Source organism: Eupeodes corollae, chromosome 2 (assembly GCF_945859685.1).
Source record: "Eupeodes corollae chromosome 2, idEupCoro1.1, whole genome shotgun sequence".
NCBI classification, from domain to species: Eukaryota; Metazoa; Arthropoda; class Insecta; order Diptera; family Syrphidae; genus Eupeodes; species Eupeodes corollae.
In genome coordinates, this window is record NC_079148.1 from 12,845,685 (window position 1) to 12,872,443 (window position 26,759).

At 34.2% G+C, this 26,759-nt stretch overlaps 1 protein-coding gene across 1 annotated transcript in view; it reads left to right on the forward strand.

Annotated features, from left to right (window-relative positions):
• The window catches only part of LOC129944055 (uncharacterized), a 36,078-nt gene extending 24,901 nt beyond the window's left edge, over positions 1–11,177 (forward strand). The window contains exon 5 of the mRNA XM_056053214.1: positions 9,899–11,177. Within this exon, the coding sequence (XP_055909189.1) occupies positions 9,899–10,061 (163 nt within the window). The 3' untranslated portion in view covers positions 10,062–11,177. The remainder of the gene's footprint in view (positions 1–9,898) is intronic.
• The last annotated feature ends 15,582 nt before the right edge of the window (positions 11,178–26,759 follow it).

Genomic DNA, 26,759 nt, shown 5'->3' on the forward strand with positions numbered 1-26,759 from the left:
ATATGGACCAATGAATTTTTATTCATCTGCAAGGGAACTAATAAATATCAGTTCGAAAAATTAGACGAACTGATGGAATCGAACCCGAATGCAGCGACAGGTGTTGGAGAGTTTGGTTCTCAAAAAAAACCTACCACCTACTCGCGATGGAAAGGAAAAATTATTGAACGTCGAAATTCGTCGATTAGTTTGTATTTAGTTAAATCATCAAGAATTTCGGATTCTGGCCATTTATTTTTATGTTTGTATATGTTTCTTTGAATTTATCTTTTTCAAAATGCTTAAATATTTCATCATTGTTGATAAGGGCTTACTCGTTTATTTTTTTCTTTATTCATTCTGGATGCTAATTTCTTCAGTGTCGACTCTAGTTCGCTGAATTATCGTTAGATCCCGTATACGTATACATATTATCTTTATTTATATCTGATGCAAGCTTCATCAGATTCGAATCTGGATTCGCCGCTTTATCGCTACATCGCACGTGCACAAAATTTTCAAATTTTTAAATTCCTAGCATTTTTATCTACACTACCGTTCAGACCACCTCTGAAATTTGAGAAATATCGAGTTTTAACCCCTAAACTGAAGTTTTAGGAAAAAAGTGAAGAGCATGTCTAGTTGTAAATGATAGAAAAATATAAACTAGTTTTGTACTAAACATAAATTATTTATTTAAAAAAACAATAAAAGCTCTAAATTGAGTTTTCATCAAAAAACCCTCCTTTAAATTCAATCATTTTTTTTACAATTCTGGGCAATCTTCTTACAAGGTTTTGTATTTTTTCTTGTGGAATATTATTCCAGCTGTTTGTAGAGTTTCCCAAAGAGCACATTCCCATAATAGCTCAATGGGGTTAATATCTGGAGACTGCGGTGGCCATACCATTACTTTCAGAATTTCCTCATCTTTGTTTCAGGTATCCCCGGCAAAGTTTTGAAGTGTGTTTCGGTCATTGTCTTGCTGGAATACAAGAACCTTCACCCATTAATCGGAGTCCAGATACCAAAACGTGGTCTTCCAATATCGTTTTATAGACTACTTTATCAAATCTTCCGATCACTCGTGTTAGATCTCCTACTACATTGAAAGAAAAACATCCCCACACCATTACTGAACCGCCCCCATGCTTTACAGTTGGGACCAAACAGTCTGGTAGCATCTTCTGTTCAGAACTGCGCCTGACGTACACTGCGATTTGAGCCAAATATCTCAAACTTGGACTCATCACTCCATAAGACTCTTTTGAAGTCTTCATCTGTCCAATACTTATGGGTTTTGGCCCATTCCGACCGTTTGATCTTGTTTTGGGGCGTAGAAATGGTTTCCGCTCTGCATAGCGCCCAAAAAGTCCAGCATGATTTAGCCTTCGTTGTATCGTTGATACAGATAATGGTTATTTGCGGATTTCATTGATATCGGCGCGTATATCTGATGCTGTTTTCTTCCTTGCTTGCTTGAACGCTTGCTTATGGTGATGATATGCAGGATTTCGGTTTTCGTCACTCTAGGTTGCCCTGATCTCGGTTTATCCTTAAAACCGCCGGTACTAGAGTAACGCTGTATGGTCTTGTGAACTGTTCCTTTGGATATCTTCAGTTTTGTGGCGATTTCTCTTTGCGAATAGCCTTTTTCAATAAGGGTCATATCGCAGATCGAGTTTTAATAGTTAATTCCTTAACTTTTCCCATGATGCGCACTTTGTTTACTGGAGAAGATTTTTTTTACCTTTTTTCACGAAATTCCTCATAATATCTGGGGTTTTTTCACTTGCACCTTTTATGAATGGTCTAAGTTATCAATGCAGGTCAAAAACATCATATATTCATACATAAACCCAGGCGCCAGGTACAAATAAAGGAACCCTTTGAAGGTGGCCTCAAACTTTTGACCGGTAGTGTATATTAAATTTTAATTTCTTTATATTTTTTACGTAATTAATGGATATGCATTCTCAGATTTGAAGGTGTACAGGCTTCTCTTGAGAGTTGCATTTCTCCTTGTTACTGTCCATATTCATTTTATTGGACACCCCCCTTGTGATGACTAATGTTCTTTTAATGGTTTCATCGGTTTCTGTCGGTATCATTTGTTTTAATAAGTCATGAGTCGTGTTTTTGCAGTGATTCCTTGCGTTTGATATAGGAAGATATTAACCAATTTCGCCTTGGGAAAGGATTGCTTCTAGTGCAAAATTTGATGCGTCTGTTGTTAGAATAAATTGTTTTTCGAAATTTGGATTCTGTAGTATAGGAGGTTTCATGAGTTTATTTTTTAAAGTGTCAAAGGCTGTTTGACAATTTGTATCCCACTTGAATTTCAAGTTTTTCTTTAAAAGGTCATTAAGGCTTTTTGCAATATCAGCAAAATTTGGTATGAACCTGCTGTAATAATTGCAAAGGACTTTAAATCCCCTAACTTCATCATGATTTAAATAAAGTTTTAGTGCGTGAATCATTTCAGTTTTTCCAGGTATTTTGATTCTAAGTGCATGTAATGGTTTTGATTGCATTGCAAAGTTATTGTTTTTTCGTCGGCGCTTAATGATATTGTAAATGTTTCGTAGTCTATTTTTCAGAGAAATTTGGTGAAAAAATCTCTACCTAAAAAACCATCTATTTCGATAGATAGATAGATAGAAAGATAGATAAGATTTATTCATTCATAATAATATTTACAAAAAAATTTGAGTTTAAATCTTTAGTAGCATGGCCGGAAGGGCCGTCAGCCAGATGGTAGCCTTAATTAATAAAATTTCCAATTTTTGTTGTTTTATGGTGCTTTATATACAATTTTATATTAAAAGTCTTCTCTTATTATCTGTCTTCTATAGTTAAGTGCTATTTTTAAATACTGAGATAGTTTTTTCCAATCTGTTCCATTTTGAATTTCAATGAGTTCCGCTTGTTCCATATAACTTTTCTGCTATATTTGTCGCCGAATTTCAACTAGAATGGGGCACCTTGCGATGAAATGCAGTACGTTTTCTCTTTCGTTGGTGTTGCATAAGGAGCAGCTTAGTAATAGGTCATTGCGATGTGGAATGAAATTGTGAGGCAAAAGTTCACCTCTAGCCCTGAAAATCAATGACATTATTTCAATGTTATGGGTGTCCTTAAAGTAATTGGATTCTCCTTAATTGTGGGGAAGTAGGGGGTAGAATTTCCTATGTAGTGAACTAGTAGCTTCCTCTATACTTTTCTCTCTAGATTTGGAGTGGAGCTTTTCGAGTAGACTGTTAAGATATGGCTTTCATTCTTGTAAATTATCTAAAGTTAGGTTGAAAGAGAGTTCACAAGAGTCTTTCTTGCAACTTTATCCACATGGCTATACATTAACTTGGTAATGTAGTTGAAGTGCAGTTTAAGCGATGAGAGATTTAAAGGTGATAGACCGGTTTCAATGAGAAGCATGTAGTTAGGTGTTGTGTCGGGTAGTCGGATCTGCATCTTTAGAAAGAACCTCATGAGTTTTCAGTGGTTTCAGACTGATTCCAGCCCCATGATTCCGCAGCATACAGCATTATTGATTCGGACGTTGCGAGAAAAACTTTGTATTTTGCACTAAACGCTAGGTCCTTGTTACCATACACATTTTTCCACACCGTCCCAATCGCATTTTTGGGTGACGAAAGTTTTTTTACTAGGTGTTTTTCTAGGTTTAAGTTGCTCGTCACAGTGTAACCCAAGTATTGGTATTCCCTCACAGTTTCAACTTGGTCCGCTCCATAATACCATTTCTCGTTTGCAGCCAATCGCCCTGATCCTCTCCGAAACACCATTGTTTTTTTATTTGTCAAGGTTTACTGTTAGATTCCATTTCGAACAATAATTCCGTAATTTGTTGATCATTAACTGAAGAGTTTCAGGAGATTCGGCTAACATGACAAAATCGTCTGCGTACATCAGAACTTTAATCCGGAACCCATCAATTGTTATGCCACACGGCATGTCTTTTATTAGATCTTCGATATAAAGGCAGAAAGCTGAAGGGCTGAGATTGCAACCTTGTATCAATCCTACTAAGGCAAGAAACCAATCAGATAGGTTTTGCCCATCCCATACTGCATACGTTGTTTCTTTATAGATGTCCTCAATCATTTTTCCGTTTTTGTTCTGTTTCGATAGGAATTTTTCATCTACTTGTTGGAATTTCTGTAGATAGATAGTTTCACATGATTGGAGGTTTAGATCGAGTGTTCCTAAAGAGTTTATTTCCTCATTAGTTATAGCAGTGAGTTTGCATTTTTTTTCTGGGTCATATTCTTCATTCTCTAGTTTACTTGTCTTGATTAAAATTTTGTCTGTTTTATCGATTAATGTTTTGTGGGTTTTGTCTATAGTACATTAATGCGTTAGTATTTGTTTTTTTTTTTCTAATTCTATTGCGAGGTTTGATGCTTCTGTTAGTGATTTGGTTGGGATGCAAAAATAGTTTGTTTAATGTTGTCGTTAAGACCATTTTTAAAGATATTTAAACTATAAATGTCGTTCATTTTCTTTATCAAATTTTTTTCTTCTTTGGTAGCGGTCCAGCAGTCGTGGGTGTCGGTATGTACTTCATTGGCGGTGTAGGCCCTTCGGGAATATATTCTTGTATCTTCTTCTTCTTTAATTCCTCTAGGTACTTTTTCCGCTTTGAAACTATAGTGTCTATTTCTTGCTGCGACATTTGGGGTCTGGCAGGGTCTTCATGTAGAGTATAAGAGTTGGTATAGGTCCCTAGGTATTTTAAGCGTACCACGCTATCAGTACTTTAAGTGTACTACGCTAAGTTGAAAAAAGCGATTTCTCGCCTCCAGGTTGAAAGTAAAAGATCAATATGAATGCTCTTCTGATTCTGTTTTATGTTCATTGAATTCATTCCTTAAATACTATTGTCTTAACTGTTATACTTATTTTCTATCTAACTTCTATACGTTGAATTTCATATTCAAAATAATTTTATTTTTCTAGTGGTAAAATTATATAAATAAGGATCTTATTACTATTGAATGACAATCAGAGCAATCGAGTGAAATGTTGATGTTATTATATGACTAACATACTCGATTTGCATTTCACATGTTTAGTTACTCATTTATTGAATGGGCAGTGGCGGCGCATATGTGGCTACACTACAATATATAGATATGTATATGAAATATAAACATTGAATTTTCTCCTCTTTGGTGCCACGTTTAAAGAACTGACTTAAGATTTCTGGAGTTCCATACAAAGGATAGGGTTGATCCAGGATATCTTAAGTGAACATAACGAATACACATTTTATGGTCACACGCCTTAAAAACTTGCACTAAAAAAGTATTCATGGATAGAACAGAGTATACGTGTTTTTTGTTCTCTGGCAATTGTTTTAAAAATAATCGATCGATATAAAGCTTAAAAAGTCTAAAACAAGTTTATACATATATGAGAGTTAACACCATTAATTCCATACATAATAAACTCAAAGTGACGTACATTTTCAAGAACATAAAAGATCAAAAATCAAAAAAAACTTTCAATATAAATTTATTGTTTTGTGCAATATCGAACTGTGCCAATCCCAAATTGTTTTTATATACATACGAGTTGTCGTGGTACTCTCTCAAAAACGTTGAATAATGTCTCCCCCTCCTAAACGTAACGGATCTCAAATGACTCCCACCTTCTCTCATGCTGAATCTTCTCGATCTCCAAATCGTAAATGTGCACAAAAATTTTTATTGGAGGACGATGCCAACAATTCAATGTGGGTCAAATTAGATGAACGATTAAAAAGACAAAGTGAGTCAATAATTAGTATGTTGGTTGGGAAAATCGCAGAAACTGAGCTTAGTATTAAAAAACAAATACAACTCGATAAAAATGATATTAAGCAAAGTGTCAGTTGCATAACTAAACGGGTCACTCAATTGGAGACATTCCAGGACAACAATTCATTGAACATAATCGCTATACAAAACGAGCTTTCAACTCTTAAAACTGAATTTTCTCTATTTAACATTCAATCAGATGTCAATGAAAATATAACTGCACTAAACACTATTCAAGAAAACCTTGACCGCACTACTAATGAACTAAGAGATGTTAAGGTACTTTTAAACCATCAGAAAAACGGATGGTCGCATGTGATGCATTTTTATTTGGTATTCCACATCTTCCAAATGAAAATTTAACTCCGATGTATAGTTTAATGTGTCACACGCCCTCGACCGAAGAACAACAACGTTAACACAGCAATATGTGCTGAAATCAATTGCAAATTATAAAAAGAAAAACAACAAACAAATTTCCTTGGAGAGTTTGGGACTTAACAGCAAATTGCAATCTACATGCTGAAGAGCTTATCGCAAAACAACAAATTCTTATTTCAAAAAGCGCTTACACTAAAAAAAAGTAAACAACTGGCCGCTGCATACATGATGCGAGGATCTGTTTATATCAAACGTCATCTCAGCGACACAGCTGTTCTAATAGACTGCTTGCAGACATTGAATGAAATTGCCAGACCAAACACTTTATGATTAATTAATTTATTCCAAAACATTTTTACAAAAAAAAAAATAAAACAAAAAATATAAAAATAAAAAATAAACAATTAGAAAAATAAGAAGAAAATTATTAATATTTAAATTAAACAATTGAAATCATAGTTTTACCCAATAATGGGCGAGTTGAGGACGATGGTGAGGGTTTTGAGTGGGCGAAAAAATTGGCTTAGGGTTTGCCACATTAATGCGCAGAGTTTACTGCCCAAGATCGATGAGTTTCGGGTGTGGAAGTTATCTGTGTCTCGGAAACATGGTTCTCGTGCAAAGTTAATGGTCAAATGTGTTCACTAAAGGGATATAAAATTTTCGAGGTGGAGGGGTGGCAATTTTTGTAAAGAACATTATTAAATGTAAGTTGCAATGTGTTTCCGCTTCCTACAGTAAAATTGAGTATGTGTTCGTAGACTTGATAGGCTCTGAAAACAAACTTCTTGTCGGACTAGTATGCAGACCAAGCAATAGCATTAGCTTTTTGCCTTTAATAAACCTCTTGAAAGAAGTTTCTCTTACCTGCTCTGATGTTATATTGTGCGGAGACTTTAACAGTAATATTTTAGTTGATCCTAATCTTCCTGAAGCTGGGTAAGTGATATTCAAAAAGTTGCACTTTATGACCAACTTTCTGCACTAGGTTTTTCAAGACATGACCTGATATTTCTTGCATTCGATTTTCATATTTCTTCATATTTAAGAACATTCCAATACAGGGACTTAAATATTAATTTAAATGCATTGGAACACCAAGCTATATATGTACATTTTGAAGCTTTGTATTATATGCATACAACAACGGAACAAGTACAATTCCTTAACGAAAATATTAAAATCTTGTACGATGCTCATGTTCCTTTAAAAACAGTAAGAACTGACGTTTTTTCTACACGTTTAGGTTCACCTTAGAACAAGCGTCAGTTGTGGAAGAATTTAAGAGAAATAGGCATTGGTAAACTTAAAGGTGACGTGGTTGACAATATCGATGGCAACGTCTTAAATCGTAAATTTGTTTCGTTACCATCCATACCCGTTTCAATCAACGTTGTAAACTCAAACGATGTAAGACTGGGCGAGAAGGCCATAACCTCAACATTAAGTTTTGGTTTCACCACCATAAACGACACAAATATAGTAGAGAGCCTTTTATCTTTAAAATTTAATGCTTCTGGCGTTGATGAGATTCATCCCATATTTTTAAAAGTTATTTTGCCGATTCTCTTACCATACATAACTCATATTTTTAATTACATTCTTACAACAAGTGAATATCCTCCTCAATGGAAACTTGCAAAAGTCATCCCTATCCCAAAAAATTCAAAAATGGATGATTTTAGGCCCATAGCCATTTTGCCTTACATCTCGAAAGTTTTTCAAAGACAAAGATAAATGAATGCGTATTTAAGTCGTACGAATCTATTAACGCCAAACCAATCTGGTTTCCGTAAGAGGCATAGCTGTATTACCTCGCTCATAAATGTGACAGAAGATTTGCGACAATCGATGGATGAAGACAAAATCTCGTTTCTAGTTTAACTAGACTTTTCCAAGGCATTCGATTCCGTAGACTTCTTTTTTCTGTGCAACAAACTTCATAATGAGTTTGTTTTCTCATCCAATGCTGTAGATTTAATCAAATCTTACTTGAGTGGAAAAAAACAAGCAGTTGATATAAATAACAATTTATTTGAGTTTTTGTTAACTACAAGGGGAGTTTCGCAAGGGTCAATTTTGGGTCCACTCTTGTTTTCATTGTACATTAACGCACTTCCTAGTATTGTAAAGTACTGTAAAATCTGTATGTACGCTCACGATGTGCAGTTGTACCTAAGTTGCAGAGTAGGTCTCATTGAACATCATGTAGCTTGTATAAACGAAGATTTGGAGAGCATTTCACGTTGGTCTCCATCTCATTGCCTCTTATTAAACCCTTTGAAATAAAACTGTCTCGTTATTTCACGGAAACCATTAGACTTATCCTACTTGTCATTCCTTAACAATACTATAATTATATACTCTGAGACAGCTAAAAATCTAGGTATTCTTTTTAATCGCTGCTTGACGTGGGATAATCATATAAATTCAGTCATAGGAAAAACGTATGGTGCTTTACGTTCCCTTAAAGCCTCTCAACGCGATATTAGGAGTATTGAAGATCCGCGAAGGATGAGGATAGAAATTAGAAATCATCTATCGTCTTTAAATGTTTGAGCATTAATTATGATTAGAATTAATTTAATTAGTTTTCTTTTTATTTTTTTTCTTTGTTATAGAATAAATTGTAACTACTTTGAATTATCTTTTATACTACTTATAAAAATACTTATTTGTAATAATAGCTTTTCACTAGATTATAACATATTGTATCTTACTGTGTTAAGAAAACGATAATAAATTGTTAAAAACCAAAAGCTACTCTCAAAGGAAAAAACTTACTATAATTGCGTTTATACTGTAATTTCGTTTTCTGTTAAGATATTGATGACGAAACTCAATCGGAGCAATGATTCCTATATGGGTTCCGTCAACACATCCTATTACTCCCGTTAACCTGGCCGTTAAAAAAAGTACATGTTGAGACTAATCCAGGTTGGACGGAATTTGTCTTCAATAGAACACACAACTTCTTTTAATACTAATGAAAACAAGGGTTGTGTTATGCCAAAGTCAAAATCTTTTCCTACGAGGTGCTTGCATATTTAAATTGGCCTTCCAACTTGTTAAATAAGAATACAAACGCTTCCTTATTCAGTCGAAAATATTATCTGAAACTTAAGGAATAAATTAGAATTGAAAGAACTTCCAGCAGGTATAAAATATTTGTTCTACTTACAGATGATTAGGGAGTTTCAAGAAATTAGAGTTGTCTCTAATATTCTTACGCAGTCGAAACATTCTTACTTTTTTTTTCTGTAATTTGCGTTTTCTCCAAATAAACAAATCTATGTTGCTTATCATTTTGGTTTATTTTGTATTTTTATTAAATATAAAAATTATCAATTACTGAACACAACAGTTTTTTTGAAATTCCATGAGTTGACGTTATTTTTTTTGGATGGTAGCACTGAATTTCGAACTCGAATTGTAAAGTACTCCAAGGGTGGTCTGTCGAATGTGTTAGTTCGCTAATGAAAACATCTCAATTCGAACGTTCGATTCGTCAAACATAATAAGGGTATATATGAAGCTAAGCTCGTTAAAATTTGTACTGGTCACTCGCTGATAAACAAAAATAGATTAGTATCTAAATTGATTAAAAAATAAATAAGATTCCTGGACGTATATTCGCTTTATTATATTTTAAATTCGATAAAATTCTTCTAACTTTCAAGTTTTATAATTTATATTAACTTTTCTGTTTTTCATTTCAGATGCTCTTATGAGCCAATGGTATTGACTCTGCACCAGGAGCGTGTTGTTCGGCTTCCTGGTTGTCCCCAAAATCAAGACCTTTGCAGTCTAAGGGAAATGAAACAAATATTCAGGAACAGTATTGAACGTTGTAATTTCAATGAAATGTGTGATATTCAATAAACGAAACAAAACAAAACAAAGCTGATGCACAGAGCACAAAACAAAAATCCACACGAAAGAAAAGCCTTTCATAAGCAGTCATTATTAAAGTAGGTTTAGTCTAGCGCCAAATTTAGCCTTCAAGCTTCAAAACATGAAGAAAACCAAACAAACAAACAAAACAAAAAAAAGAAATACTTAATTTTTCAAATTATGCTTTGCCTAAAAATATAAATTTACAACCAAAAAAAAATAAAAAAAAAACACATTTTAGCGAAACACAAAAAAAAGAAACAAAAAGCAAATTGAAAAGAAAAACCGAAAAGAAATGATTTTCTTTATGTATGTTTTGTTCTGATAGGTCGTCGTAAAAGTGCCGCCTTCAATGATGGAACCTCTTTTCTTTTATTTTTGAAGAGAGAGAGAGTACCTCTCATTACAGAAAAATAATTGTTGTATTTTACAATTGATGTAAAAAGTGTCTTGAATGTGATGATAAAAATTAAGTTTATTTTTTTAATTTTATTTTATTTTTATTTATATGAGAACGAACATAAAACAGAAACAAAAACAAGCAAACAGCAAAATCAGCAGCAGCAAATAATTCAGGCAAAATCCAATGTATTATTCGTTATTTTATATACACATATTATATATACGCATATACAAAAGAAAACAAAATCAGAAGAAGAAGATAAAGAAGAAGAAAACAAAAAAATTTAATGAAAATGAATTATTGGTACATTTTCTATGTAGATAGTTATAACAAATTATAAAATAACACAATTAATAAATTATAAATATTAATGACAATTTGCGTCGATTCGATTTGATGTTGATGGCCGGCAATAAAAAAGCATTATACATTAAATTATAAATTTATAAATATATATTATATTATATTATATACATATGAAATACATATATATATTTTTTTATTGAAACATTTATATAAGTCACATATTTAAATGATTAAACATAAATAATGATATAAAAGTTAAAACAGAATAAAATGAAACATGGCAGCGTACCGGGGAAAATTTATTAATAAATTATTAATTATTAATAACACAAAACACTATATAAATAAATACAAAATAAATAAATGCAGTTGACACATTAAATAAAACAAATGAATTTGAAACACTGTTTTGCATGACTCCACTCCACTTCACTCTACAACATTATGTAATTTCAATGTAATTTAAATAATATTTAAAAAAAAAATACAAAACAAAAACACTGACCCTATTTCTAGTACATTATAAATAACTACTACTTACAACTTACACAACAAACCCATAATTTATACACAAACAAACAAACAAACGGACTAAAAACAAAACAATTTTTAAGTAATAAATTAATTAAAATATTCTTGGATAATTGTATAAGAATAAAATTCTGAATAAAACAAACAAAAAAAAATCTTAATTATAATTATTATTAAACTTATTATGAAATGATAAACAAAAAATAATAACATAATTCTATTGTATAACGTTTCTATGGCAAAATATTTTTATTTTTGTTTCCTCAGTCTTTCTTTTTTTTATATATACATATAATTAAAACAAAAACAAAACGAAAAAATATTTACCTAATTGTTCTTTTCCATTTGAATAGTTATTCCCATGTACTAGTGTCTTCCTATTGTGCAGGAAGAATAGTTGGAAGTGGGATAGCAAAATATAAAATTGGAAAGAACAAAATATCCTATTAAATAAAGTAACTAGTGTAATTTGTTAAACAAATGTGTGTTTTTATTTTCATGAAACAGCTAGAAAGAAAGAAACTATCTATTTTATGGAAAGGACATTTTTTGACAGTCCTATTTTGGAAAGCACAAAAGGTCTTATCAGCAAACTCCAGGGGATTTTTATTTCCCACGGAAAGTTTTATTTCATAGAAATATTTATTGTTATGATGAATTTCATTCGGAATCAACGAAATTCCCTTTACAGTCAGCTCAATTCTAAATGGCAATTCCCGGGGAAATATTTCCCTTTTCCCTGCTCTCTCATTCTAAATAAAATCTTGGGGATTTTGTTCCCTTTTCAATTTCCCTTATTCTAAACAAGTTCGAAAATGGGAAAAAATACTCCGGGAAAAAAAGTAGCTATTCTAAATGTCGAAAAAAGGGAAAATACGAATTCATTTGGAGCGAGTTTGTTCCCGACAATTGAGGTGGAGAGTTACAAAATAAAATAACATTTCAAATATGTTAGGGTCAAAAACAACAAACAAGGGTCAGCTTGAAATGCTTTTAAATTTGATGGAGGATCAACGCGATAATGCGTTTGGCTTCCACAAGAAAACAAAGGAGGAAGTGGCATTGTTTTGGCAAATGGTGGAAAATAAGCTGAATTCGTGTGGACCACCAAGAAAAACACAAACAGAATGAAAAAAAGTATACATTTAAACAAAAATTCAGTAGATTTATTTTTATTAACATATATTTACATGTACATACATATATAATCATAGGTTTGGACTGATCAGAAAAAATATATTCGATCGAAGGCGGCTGCGAACCTAAAAGCAAGGAATGGGACTGATGGTGGACCAAATAAGGAGCAACCTTTTTCGGACTACGAACAGGCCATCTATGTTTTGATTGGAATGCAAGTGTCCGAAGAAGGTGTTCCTGCAACAACGTTTGGGCTGGATGCAAGGAAAAGGAAATCCAATAAAAAAAATTTAGAGCCAGCAAAAAAAGTGACCATTTCCTCTCCATCCCCAACGGAATTGTTTTCTGAAGAATGCCTCCTATCTTTGGAAATCAAACCTGTCCAGGCAGAAGCAACGCCAATTCCACAAAGATCTTCTCGACCGCAAGCAAGTACAAGTGCCCACAAAAATACTGCCTCTGAAGCTTTTTTACTTTTATCCATTCTAGACATAGTTGCTCCTACAAAACGTTTAAGACTTCGGCAAGCACTTTGCTAAAACTAGGTTGGGCCAGTCCAACATTGTAGTCTTTTTCCACCCCCATTTGGAATCCTCCTTCAGCGAAGAAACGCAAACAAGCACTCAATTTTGTTATTGGTGGAATCGCAAAACTTTTTTTAGCTGGATCACAGGACCTAGAGAGAATATCCAGCAAATACTTGAAGACAACCTTGTTAACTCTATCAGCCCTATTATGGCTATCAACTATCAATTATTTGATAACTGACAACTTCTATCAATTTATTGATAATTTGGTATTATGAGTATCAAATGATGATTTTTCATCCATTGTGAATACTAATCAATATACGATTGCGAATAGGTTTTGTTTGGTGTTTTACGTTTGTCATTTGTGTTAAGTTCTTGTGTTTTGGTCTAAAAATAATATCGGCGGAATGATGTAAGTTGTTTTCATTAAATAAATTTCTCTTTTTTCTTAATATTTTGTTTATTTAGGAGTAGAATAGTTAGCAACAGAAAACAAATAGAAAGGCTTGTGGAAGTAATGAAGGAAAATCCTGAGGATTTGACAGCCGTAATACCTACCAAGTTTAATTTTCTTATTTTAATTCATGAAATTATAATTTGTCCAGTGGGTTTGAAGCATCTCGTAATAATGTTTTTTTAGCTTGCACGATAAACCTTCGTTCCTCAGTTTATGCCTTCAAACAACAATTCTGGTGAATGCATTTCGTTCTTCAATTTGTATATTCAATAAAAACTATAAAAAAAACTTATAAATCGCATTTAAATTACAATTCTTTACCATTTACGAATATTTGATACATTTGTCAACGAAGATTTTGTAGCTGATAGAATATTTGATGAGTATCAATATGTTTGATAGCCGTAATACCGAGTTTATCAATAAATCTATTCACAATAGATCTTTTAATTCACTATTTATCAAAAATATTGATAATTGATCACTATAATACCGATTCATTAATTTTGTTGATAATTATCAACTTTTATCAAATATCGTGTTGATATTTGATAACCATAATAGGGCTGTATAATACATTTGAAACCTAAGAATCAAGTTGTTTAATGAAACTAGAAAAACAAATTTAGAATAAATCTTTGTGACTTTACAAGTACTTACAACCATTGAGGCGACTCCAGAGGGTTCGAACTGTCCCTCAAGGATCTTCTAACAACCCTTGGGCTTTGATGTTCTTCTAACTCCTCTTCAAACAAGATTCTTGCTGCAATACTGAACATTTTTTAATTTAATTTATATTATATACGCATTTATTGGAATTGTTTTCCCCGGGAATATTAAGAATTGGGCTGAGTAAAACAAAATCAGGCTGATTCGAAATAACTGTTCATCGGGAATTTGTTACCCTTTTCCCATTTTCTTATTACAAACAAAAAATTCCCGGGAATTTTGTTCCTCTTTCCATATCCCTTATTACAAACAATCTTGGAAAAAGGGAAACAATTCTCGGGGAAAAAAGTAGGCATTTTAAATGTCAAAAAAAGGGAAAGTTTTTACTCGTCTCCAGCCGAATTGTTCCCCAAAATTTTGTTGGAGAAATAGAAACAAAAAATTTAAGTTTTTGTTTATTGCATCGGAAATAAATTAAACTTTTAATAATTTTATAGGTCCAAAATATATATAATAGTCGCAGCTGTAAATGTTGCTGAATTTAATGGAGCAATGTCGGGATATCGCCTGTGGATTCCAGAGCAGGCCAAAGGAAGAAGTGTTACAGTTTTGGGAGAAGACAGAGAGGGAATTAAATTCATGTGGGCCTCCGATAAAAACAATTCCAGAATGGAAAAAAGTAAGCATTAACAACAATTTTTGTACACTTATTTGTTTATTACCTTATTATCAAAGGTGTGATCAAAAAAAATATGTCCGAGCAAAGGAGGCTGAAAATTTAAAATCGCAAAATGCCACTGGTGGAGGGCCTAACAAAGAATACAAATTTTCTGATTTTAAACAGGCCATATATGATTTAGTTGGCATGAAAGAGTCTGTGGAAGGTGTCGCTGCACCAACGTTTGATTTGGGCGCCGCCGTTCCAAAGAGGAAAGGAAAATATAGGGCCACCCGAAAAAGTTTTGATTTCATTACCAGTTGAGTTTCTTGAAGGAGTGCTCAACGATACAGAAATACAAAATCTTTTTCAAGAACCCCCGTTTGGTATGATCCCTCAGCGGAAAAACGCAAGCAAGCGCTCAATTTTATAATTGGAGGAACTGAAAAACACTTTTTACCTGGTTAACAGTATCTAATGAAGACATCCAACAAGTACTTAAAAGCAATTTTGTTGAATCTAAAATATTTTTGAAACCTAACAACCAAAAGGTTTATTAACATGTCGTCCAAAAACAAAAAAAGAGCAAATGTACACACAGCCATTGTGGCAACTCCAAAGGATTGAATGCATCCCTTAAAGATCTTCTGATAGCTCTTGGCTGTCGATATCGGCTTTTTTCAACCTCTTCATGTAAAATTCTACGTGCAATGCTGAACATTATTGTTGAGTTTTACTTTATTTGTTAATAAAATTATAAAAGAATTTGAAGGACAACTGTTCACATTCAATAAAACTTTGTTTTCCTTTAAAATTTGTTTTATGTGTCAAATATTGCAAAACAGCTGTTTCGAACATTCATAATTTTCTTTCCCGCTTTCGAAGGGAAAAATAATCTCTCGGGAAATTCAGAAAAAGAGAATTCTGTTCCCGGGAGAACACATCTCCCAGGGAGAACTTTTCCCGGGGAATATTTAGAATTGGGATGAATAACCCAAATAAATTTCCCATCAATGTGAAGAAAGAAATACGGGGTGCTTTAATTTGACTTGAATTGTATAAAGTTGCATTAAATTTTTCCTCTTCGATACCTTTCTAGGATGTAACAAACTAAATAGTTGGCTTATTTTGATGTTGCCCATAAGATTTCTGTATTTAAACGATGTGTTAAATTTCGGAGCCTTCAAACAGAATTCTCGCAAACAAAGTTTTTTCAACGGTGTTGGGCTTGCCCAGTTATTATTTTAGAAAGTATTGTGGAATTTCTTTAATTGAGGCTATCGGGAATTGTGTTTCCCATGAACTTTTTCCGAAACCCGAGATATCTCCAATGGATTCACTACAAATAGAATGAAGAAAGATATCCAAAAATTATGGAAAAATGTTGAAAGTGATCTCAACTGCATTGTAAAATTAGTTGCCGAGTTGAAAAAAGTAAGCGGTTAGTTAATTCAATGGTGTTTTTTTATTTAAAAATAAAATAATTTAAGGTTTGGCTTGATAAAAAAAATGTGTGAGGAAAAAATGGCAGACAAAATTAAAAAAAAAAAAACAAAAGGGTGACTGTCGAAGGCCCTTGCAAGGAGTACAACTTCAGCTCATTGGAAGAAACCATCATTAGGATTTGTGCAATGGGCGAATCAGTGCAAGGCTTTCCAAATATTTCTACTTTTGAAAGGACAGTTGCAGGAAAAGCAAATTAAATATGGACGAAAACATTGAAAAGGAAAATTGCTTACCTTTATCACCAGGAAATCGTTCTGTTGAAGCTGAAGTTAATCATTGGTTGGATGAGAACCATGTATTGAATATGCTCATCGGTTCACCAGAACCAGAGGTACAAACTTTGATTATTGCAAAGCAGACGAGAATTCCACGTCCAACAAAAGAACGGCGAAAGGTCTAACATCACAAACCACTATGGAAAAAGAAATTGAAATTCAGAAGGAGCTCTGCAATAAGATTTATTATGCCGTTTCGGCAATGAAGCATCACCAGGAAGCAATGGAATGGACCTGTAAGAAAATTTACAGGTCCATTGACAGACTTCATGATCAGCAGAAATAAGACTTGGAAGAAACCAAACGACACAACATATTTGTTTTCGAGCAAAATCTTTGTCCAGAAAATTCAAACCGCGGAATAAATTTATTTTATTTATCAAACCAATGTAATTGTTCCTTCGACTCGCTTTAGTGTCTCCATCAAAATATGCAAATGCGGACAAATTACAGAGAAACGATGATATATTTATCATGCGAGCATTTTTCACGATAGCAATAAATTCCGAAGGAATCTCAAAACCATTTGTTTCGTGAATACGAAACTTTATAAAATGAATTTAAAATCTTAAATATTGAATATAACTTTAAATTAAAATACATTTAAATCAGTTAAAAAATTGCACTATTGTGAACTGAATTGTATGAATTGTGAACTGTATTGGTGTAAATTTCAAACTTCCCGCCCATCCGGCCATATTTTATTTAAAATTTAAAATTAAGAAGAAAAAGGAAAAGAAAATAAAATAAAATGAAATAAAACCATTCCACACGAATACACGATAGTTCCGCACACTCAACACGCATTTTCTTTAATTCGCATTTTGTCGCTTAAGTTTAAATTCTCTTTAATTTTTGAAGTTATTTAACAGCTCAAGTAAGAGCTAATTTACAAAAAAGCTTGTTAAATTTTCACGCATTATGATACGAATTTTTCGTATCCTTAGAAGTTCTCCTGTTTTTGGACCGACAAAATTTTTTTTTAGAGGGGGTAAAATTGAATCATGTACACTTTTTAGCAATTTCACAATTTAACTCGTAATTATACCCAATTCCCCCCGCTAAATGTTATTGCTATGTTCCAAAATAAGATAATTTGTTTGAGAGTTTTAAGGACGTATAGGTAAAGCTCTCTGGGATTTGTACGTGTTAAAAAGTGATGGTGGGTTTTATTCACCTACGAGTATATGCTCGATTTGGCAAAAGCTAATGCTTGGTGTTTACATTTACAGTATTTCCCGTTAATATTTTAGGAAACTACTCTCAGAAATCCAAGGAAGACGCCGTAAGCCTTCTTCGGTTGTGCCAAAAATTGTTCAAGATGCACAGGCCCTTCTCCCAAAAGTTGGGTAATCAGTTTCGATGCATAGTTTTTGACAAGAAAGAACGGTGGCAATGCAAAAGATGTTTAGAAACATAATGCATCGAAAAGGGACGTTTCGAGAAATACCACACTCAAGCCCATTGGCACCATTTGAGGACAGAGTTCTTTTTACATATATAATTACAAAACCCCAATTTTTGTTTCATGAAATATCTATTTAGCCTTCACTTGGCACATGAATAAAACAAAATTCAAAAAATTATAGTTTCTTTGTATTTGAGTTTACTATATTTTTTAGTATAGTGTATTTTTTTTATTAGAAAGGTAATTTTGACACACCTCTTATTTATTTTTCCAGTTCTGTTCATCTGACTCGTGTTACATTTTATAAGTGAAATATCGCTCGTGTTAAGAATTCGTCGTGCTAATTATTTGACTTTAAGAGTAAAAATTGCAGCACTTCTATTTTAATCCAAACCATTTCTTGAAGGAGAACTTTGAATGGAATATAACATATAGCTTTTAAAAAGCCTCTACTTTATTCATCGTAAAATCGTTAGGTCTCGATAGGAGCTGTTTATCTAAATACTTCGTAAGTACAAGTACAAGTTCTTACAATATTATGTCTAAAAACTATCTTTCTTTCTTACCCATCTGAATACTTCTTAACCCTGCAGTCGTCGCGCACCAAAATGTTACACCAGTCGTCGCGTAGATTACATATTTAATCCATTTTAAAATTAGAATAAACCAAAATGCTTTAATTTTTTCAAATTTACTTTGGCTTTAAAATGTACTTACATGTTATATTAAGTTAAGTTAACTAACTTTTCTATCTATTTAACTGTAAATACTAAATGAGATGAAAAATCCCCACCACTAGTTTCTTAGGAATACTCCATTTTGTATGAGTGGATTACAATAGTAATCCGCGCGACGACTGCAGGGTTAAAAAACAGGAAGCTTTTAGTTCTTAATTATGATAAAATCTTTTGAAAACGCACTTTCTGTAAAAGGTTTGAAAATAGGCTTTAAAGTGTTTGGTTTTTTGCACAGATATAGACTTTTGATCGAGAATTCGAAAACTGATATCTGTTTTTCTAGACCTTCCATCATTATACATTTTAGTGTCTTTGTTGCAACTTCTTCGACTTCAACTTGATGTGAATTTTTTCAGAAATGACTTTTCTCGTGGAATATAAAATTCCAAAACATTAACTTTCAAATAAAGATATTTGTTGATTTTCACCAACCGGTTAACAATAGTTGTTGCCAAAAGTTAGAATCGAACGTTTGTACTGGAGTTCCGCAACATAATAAAAGGGACTTTATATTTTATTTAAACAAATAAAAAATCATATATTTCCAGATTAATAGGATCCATATTAAATACCTACATTTTTGTATGTTTACATAATTTATTTGGTAACCCTGAAAACATAAAGAAAACGCAAATCTTATCGTAATAAAGTTTCTTTTTGCAGCATAGCTTAGTTTTAAACTATTGAACAGTTCTTAAGTAGTTCCTATTGCGAATAGGATACAAAGTCATCTCTTGTCTTAAAAACGTGTTTCGATAAAACATAAAATCTTGGATCTAATACTGCATAATTTAAATTATTTAATTTGTTTAAATAAAATCCATGAGCAGAAGGTCGGTACCTAAACTTAAAGACTGATTGTTCGTGGCACTTAATTGTTATTACTTTCATTTTGATTTCCTTATCATAATTTGTTTATAGATATAAAACATTTCTTGTTATTTAATAGTCATTATTTGGTTTGGTCTTTCAGAGTTAATTAATTCAAATCATTGTTAAATGTTTTCAAAGTGTCAAGTTTCAGTGTTACCGTGTAGACTCTTTAAAAACGTTAAAAGAAGTGATATTGGTATACTTCACAAAATTGACTTAAAAAAGGGATTTTTGTATGGAAGGAGATGTTTATACAATTTATGAAGATTGATTATTGTTTTTTTAGGCAATCTTGTTGTTCAATGCAAACTCTCTATTTTTTTAATACATTTTTTTTTAATTATTTCTTATATCTACAAAGTTGAGTTAGTTTATGAATAGTTGGTTTACATTCTTGCATAGAAACATTTTGTCTAAAACTAAGTTGAACATGATAGTCCCAATAAACCAAAGTATTTACAAAAATTTTAGTTACCACAACTCAAAAATATTAACGTTACTTTCCACATGATTTTACTTTTATTTATCTATATGTTTAAAATTGACAGACGCTATAAAAACGTGTATATGCTTTAAAAATTAGTTGTTTGGAATTTTCTTAAAAGAAGTTTCATTTAAAAAAAAAATTTGAACGTACATTTTGACCAAGGCAACTAGTTAATTTATCAAGTGTCATGAATTTCAAATTCAGAACTTTATTTCGCAAACCTCTACTTTAAGTTCATAGTAAAAAAAGTACCAACAAAATTACTGCCTTTAAAACAGTCCTCAGGTAAGCTACAGGTTAGGTTGGAGTGGCTGTCCAGATGTCATTGACACACGTAGACCTCAAGGGTCCATTGTGATACCACTAATGAGGTTACTCATGGGAGAGTAATGAATTTAAACAAACCATTTTGTACTTTTAATAAAGTTAGAGAGACGTTTTGTGTCAATCGTTGCCAGTTCACTGGTGTTATCGAAGAAGGGATTACCGAGACAGTAATTCCTTCTAATGGAGAGTGCTGGACATGTACATAGAAGGTGTTGGACTGTTTCCTCTTCCTCCTCGTCCATGCAGCTTCTACAGAAGTCATTTGTGTAGACCCCTAGCCTCAGAGCATGTCTTCCTGTGAGGCAGTGTCCCGTTATTAGTCCAATTGTAGAGCTTATACTTTGTTTGCTCAGTTTTATCAAGCTTTTTGACCGTTTTAAGTCAATACTTGGCCATATTTGCTTGGTTGCTAGACAGGTGGTACTTTGTGACCATCTAGCATTTGTTGTTTCTAGAGCATATTGCTTGAGAAGATATTATATATTATGTTATGTTTTTGTCTAACATTAGGCAGAAGTGTTCCGTTTTGGCGAGCTCATCGGCTTTGCAATTCCCCGGAATGTCTCTGTGGCCCGGCACCCAAATGAGGTGAATGTTAAACTGTTCCGCCATCTCATTCAGAGATGATTGACAATCGTGGACTGTTTGAGAGTTTGTGGAGACAGATGCGAGAGATTTAAGAGCGGCTTGGCTGTCTGAGAAGATTCGTATATTCTTACAAGATATAGGGTTTTCTTTGAGCCAGGATAGTGCTTCTTTAATCGCCATTACTTCTGCCTCGAATACACTACATTGATTGGGAAGTCTATAGAATAGACTGAGATTCAGTTGTTCTGAAAAGATACCACTTCCAACTCCGTGATCGGTCTTTGAACCGTAAGTATAGAAGTGTACCGCATCGTCTTCCAGGGGTCCTCCTTCTTCCCAGGAGGATCTTGAAGGGATGGACACATGGAATCTTTTACCAAATACCATTTTTGGGGTGGTATAGTCTAAGCGATCTGATATAGATCTGAAATTGTCTAGAATAGTAGTATGTCCAGTATTGTTACTGGTCCATTGAGAGGTGGCTCTAAGCCTTACACATGAGTTGGCAGCCACCTTTTTAGAGAAGATGTCAAGTGGTGTTAGGTTTAAAAGCACTTCCAGTGCTGCGGTTGGTGCTGTGCGAAGTGCTCCTGTGATGCACATACCTGCTGACCGCTGGACTTTAATGAGTTTATTTAGATTTACCATCTTGTCCAGTGCGGTGCACCATACGACGGCTCCATAAATGAGTATCGGCCTGGTTACCGAAGTGTATAACCAGTGGGTTATTTTTGGGGAGAAGCCCCATTTTGATCCTATGGCCTTTTTACAAGTAAAAAGCGCTACAGTAGCCTTTTTGACTCTTTCATCAATATTTGCCTTCCAATTTAGTTTTTTGTCTAAAATGAGGCCTAAATATTTAGCTTGATCGGAAAAGCTTAATGGTATTCCTCTAATCTTGGGTGGGCTAATCTGAGAAATTTTATATCTTCTCGAAAAGAGTATTAATTCTGTTTTGTGTGGGTTGACGTCCAATCCACATTGCTTAGCCCATTTAGTTAGCCTGTTTAGGGCATTTTGTAGGAGTTCCGAGAGAACTTGGGGGTGCTTCCCAGATACGGATATCGCAACGTCGTCAGCATAGGCAATCACCTTAAAACCCTCTGCTTCTAATGCTGTGAGTAGGTCGTTTACTACCATGTTCCATAAAAGAGGCGAAAGGACTCCACCTTGGGGAGTGCCTCGATTCACCGATCTGGTGGTAGTAAAACTTCTCATGTTAGGTAAGTAATTCTATAATCGGTTTGATAGTGTTGCTGGTTAGTGGAGGGGGAGGAGCGTGGATAAGGCTAAATCGATAAAGCGGAGAAGCTACAATACCGGGACAGGAACATCTGGAAAAGGAAAGTGGAACACCAGGAAAAAGGGACAGAGTATCTACTCACGAGAACGCTTGATGTGCTCAGCGTTAGCCCGCGTCGGTTGTGGGGGGATCTTGTTCCCGGAAGTAGGTAAACGTCACCAGCTGCCAAAAACATGTATCAGGCCGGTTTACTAAAAACTTAACTAAAAATTGGACGTGGACGGACGTTCGCCACCTCAAGGGCACTGCCCGTTTTATTGCAGTGTGGCCTATACCCGCACCCAACCATGAAAATCCTTAGGCCATGTTTGGATTTTCCCAAATTTTTCATTGCTTACAGAATCATATTGACATTGCTTACAGAATCATATTGACAATTAAAATAATTAGAAATTTTACGTAAATTTTAATACATAGTTAAATAATTTTTTTTAGAGTTAGACCCCAACAAAATATAAATATCAATAAATAAAGACAAACACAAACACATAGATTGACTTATTGATCCGAATGATTCCTGTTCCTTTTTTTTAACTTCCCAAAGGAAGTTATTGTAATGGGTCCGATTTGTCAAATTGAAAATTTTGACATTTCTCGACGTTTCAAGATCCCTAGAGTCGAAATAAAAGATTTTTAGAGAGATGTCTGTGCGTGCGTACGTACGTACATTCGTACGTCCGTACGTTCGCAACGTTTTTTTCGTCCTCCATAGCTCAAGAACCAGAAGAGATTTCTTCAAATAAATTTTGTTATACCTACAGATAATAAGGCAGAAAGATGCAGAAAGGGTTTGAAAAAAAGGTGAAAATTTTGGTTAACCCTAAATATCTTACGAACTAAAAACGCTAGAGACATTTAACGGTTTTTTTATAAATCGAAAAAACCGAAACAAAAATTTGTCACCTCCAAAATTTTACGAGCAAAATACGATTTTATCTCCAAAATAATTTTGTGCAACGAAGAATAATGTTTTTGATATCTGATAAAATTTTTAGAAAAATCGAATTGACAGCTTTTTTTTATAAAAAATAAAAATCTAAAAAAAAAACATTACTCAAAGTTGGAAAAAATTGAATATAGATTCAAATATCTTTTCAAAAACTTGAAATTTGGGCTTCAAACTTATTTTATCTTATAAGAAATATTGTTTTCAACATTCTGAAAATGTTGAGAAAAATCGAATTGACAGTTTTTTTTACAAAAAATAAAAACCTAAAAAAAATTAATAAAAGTTGGTAAAAATTGATTTTCGACTCAAATATCTTTTCAAAAATTGTAGATTTGCTTTAAACTACTTTTATCTTTAAAATAATATTGCTGTTAATATTCAGTTAAATTTCGAATAAAATCAAATTGAAAGGTTTTGTACAAAAAATTAAAAACCTAAAAAAAATTTAACAAAAGTTTGTAAAAATTGATTTTCGACTCAAATATCTTTTCAAAAAATTGAAATATTGGCTTAAGACTAATTTTATCTAATAAGAAATATTGTTTTCAACATTCTATAAAATTAAAAAAAAATCGAATTGATAGTTTTTTTACAAAAAATAAAACTCTAAAAAAAAAACAATACTAAAACTTGGTAAAAATTTACTTTCTACTCAAATAGCTTTTCAAAAATTAAAAATATTGGGTTCAAACTTATTTTATTTCACAGAAAATTGTGAAAACCGGGATGATGAGTGTCTTATAGATGGTGATTTAAGATGCTCGAGAGAGGTCTTTACTTCTAAATTGCCTTCTAAGTCCAAAGAAGCAGCGATTTGCAAAAGTTCTTCTTCGTTTGATTTCAGCGCTGGTGTCGTTTCTTGTGTTTATAGCGGTGTCTAGATAGACAAAGTCCTTAACTGCCTCAAAGTTATAGCTGTCCATGGTGACGTTTGGACCAAGACGTTGTCGTTGTTCAGCGTCCTTTGTTGATGACAGCATATACTTGGTCTTGCCCTCATTGACCACTAACCCCATCTTCTTCGCTTCCGTCGCAATGCTCAAAGACGATCAACTAACATCACGCTTTGATCTTCTAATTATGTCAATATCATCTGCGTATCCGAGTAATTGGATGGACTTTTGGAAGATTGTGCCTCTAGTGTTGACGGTTGAGTTTTGCACAATTCTTTCCAGAACGATGTGGAAGAAGTCGCATGACAGTGCATCGCCTTGTCTAAAACCTTTTTTGACATCAAATGCATCGATGAGATCTTTTCCGACCTTGATAGAGCAGCGTGCATTCTCCATCGTCATTCTGCACAAACGGATAAGTTTGACAGGGATGCCAAAACTAGACATTGCTCTGTAGAGCTCTTCTCTATAGATGCTGTGATACGCGGGTTTAAAATCGATAAAGAGATAGTGGGTATCGATTTGACGTTCCTGTGATTAGGACCAATCAAGTTGTTGACGAATGGCTTCAGACGTTCGAATAATACGGCAGAGAGGATCTTATACGCAATGTTAAGGAGACTGATGCCTCTGTCGTTGGCGCAGTTTAGAGGGTCTCCTTTCTTATGTATCGGGCACACTATGCTGAGATTCCACTCATCGGGCATGCTTTCTTCCGACCATATTTTGCAGATGAGTTGGTGCATGCTCCGTACCAAGTCATCGCCTGCTACTTTGAATAGTTTGGCAGCGATGCCGTCAGCTCCAGCAGCTTTATTTGACTTAAGTTCGGATATAGCTATCTTCACTTCGTCAAGGTCGGGTAGGCGGAATTGTTGATCTGCGTCGCCGAGGTTGAGTAGTTCTATCTCCCTTACAGCGGAATTCGGTTAGTCATTGCCGTTATATAATTTGGAGAAGTGATCTTTTCATATTTTCTGCATCGACTGCGGTTCTACTAAGATGTTCCCCTGATCGTCTTTACAGGCTTCGGTTCGTGGCTGGTACCCTTGGGAGGTTTTTTTTACCTTTTGTTAAAATTTGCGAACCTCATTCCTGTTGTGACATCCCTCTATCTCCTCGATCGCTCGCTTCTCATGCTCTCTTTTTTTCCGGTGTGCACGACACCTCCGCCGGTGTTCATCTCTCCTCTTCTGCTCGTAGAGCTGCAGCTCTAGTCCTTTTGTGCAGCGCCGTTTTGTATGCCTCTTGTTTCACTGCGTGCGCTTGCCGGCATTCGTCGTCAAACCAGAGGTTTCGCTGTATTGGCATCTCTGATGGCTGCAAGGCAATGTTGCCACTGCTTTTCAATGCTTAATGCAGGCAGAATAGGACTTCTTAAGAGGTTATTAGAGACTCGATCGGAAAAGGAAATGGCAGTCTCTTGCGATTGTAGCCGTCTAACGTCGAATCTTCTCACAGTACTTATTTGTTTTCGCTTGGATCGGGATATCCGTAGCCGTACCTTAGCTACAACGAGGTAGTGGTCCGAGTCAATGTTGGCCTGTCGAAATATTCGGATATCCTGGATACTGGAGAAGTGTCGTGCGTCGATCGCAATGTGGTCAATCTGGTTGACGGTTGATTGATCAGGAGATTTCCATGTCCCCTTGTGAAGTTGACTAGCCTGAATCCGTTGTCGGACGTGGTGTCGTGTAGGCTGTATCTCCCGATTAAGCCACCAAGGATGTATTCTCTTAATAGCTTGGCATTAAAATCTACTAAGACAATTTTAATGTCATAGCCAGGGCACTGTTCATATGTCTTGTCCAAGAGCTCGAAGAATATGTCTTTGGTGTCTTCATCTTTTTCCTCTGTTGGGGCAGGCGCGCATATTATGCTTATGTTGGCGAATTTAGCCTTGAGGCGGATTATCGTAATGCGCTCGCCCAAACTGTTGAAACTCAAGACTTTTTGCCTGAGCCTAGTTCGAACAACAAATCCACACCCAAATAGACGCTGTCTTTGTTCTCGGTAGCAGTCGCCGTAGTAGATATCGCAGTATTTTAGTTTGCGTTTGCCCGGTCCATCCCATCGCACTTCTTGGATGGCGGTAATATCTGTCTTGCAGCAGTTTAGGGCTTCCGCTAATTGTTCAGCTGCACGTGGTCTGTTAAGGGACCTCACATTCCACGTACATATCCGAAGTTCGTTGTCCTTATTTTGTTTGCGTGGGTTGTCAACAGTGAATCCGTCCGTATCCGAGGCTTGTTGGTGCTTCGCAACTAAGGTATTTTTTAACGTGGGCAGGAAGTCACCACGACGGCACAACCCCTAACTTGGAGGGCCAGATCCTTAGTATAACTCCAAGGAAGGGGAGCCGGATAAACCAGTCCTTACAGGCCTGGGCTCCGAATATGTCGAAGAAGCCCTATTAGGTGTTCACTAAGTAGTTCAACCTTACTGGTTTTCAACTGAAAATGTCGGGGTTTTGAAATCAAACTTAAAGTTTTACAAACAACGAACTACAGTAACAAAAAAAGTTGATAAGAAATGGTTTTCGACTTAAGAAGTATGAGAACACAAAAAATATTGATTTCAAATTTTGTATCTCACACAAATTATTGTTATTAATATTTTGTTAAAGCTAAAAAATATCGGCAGATATTG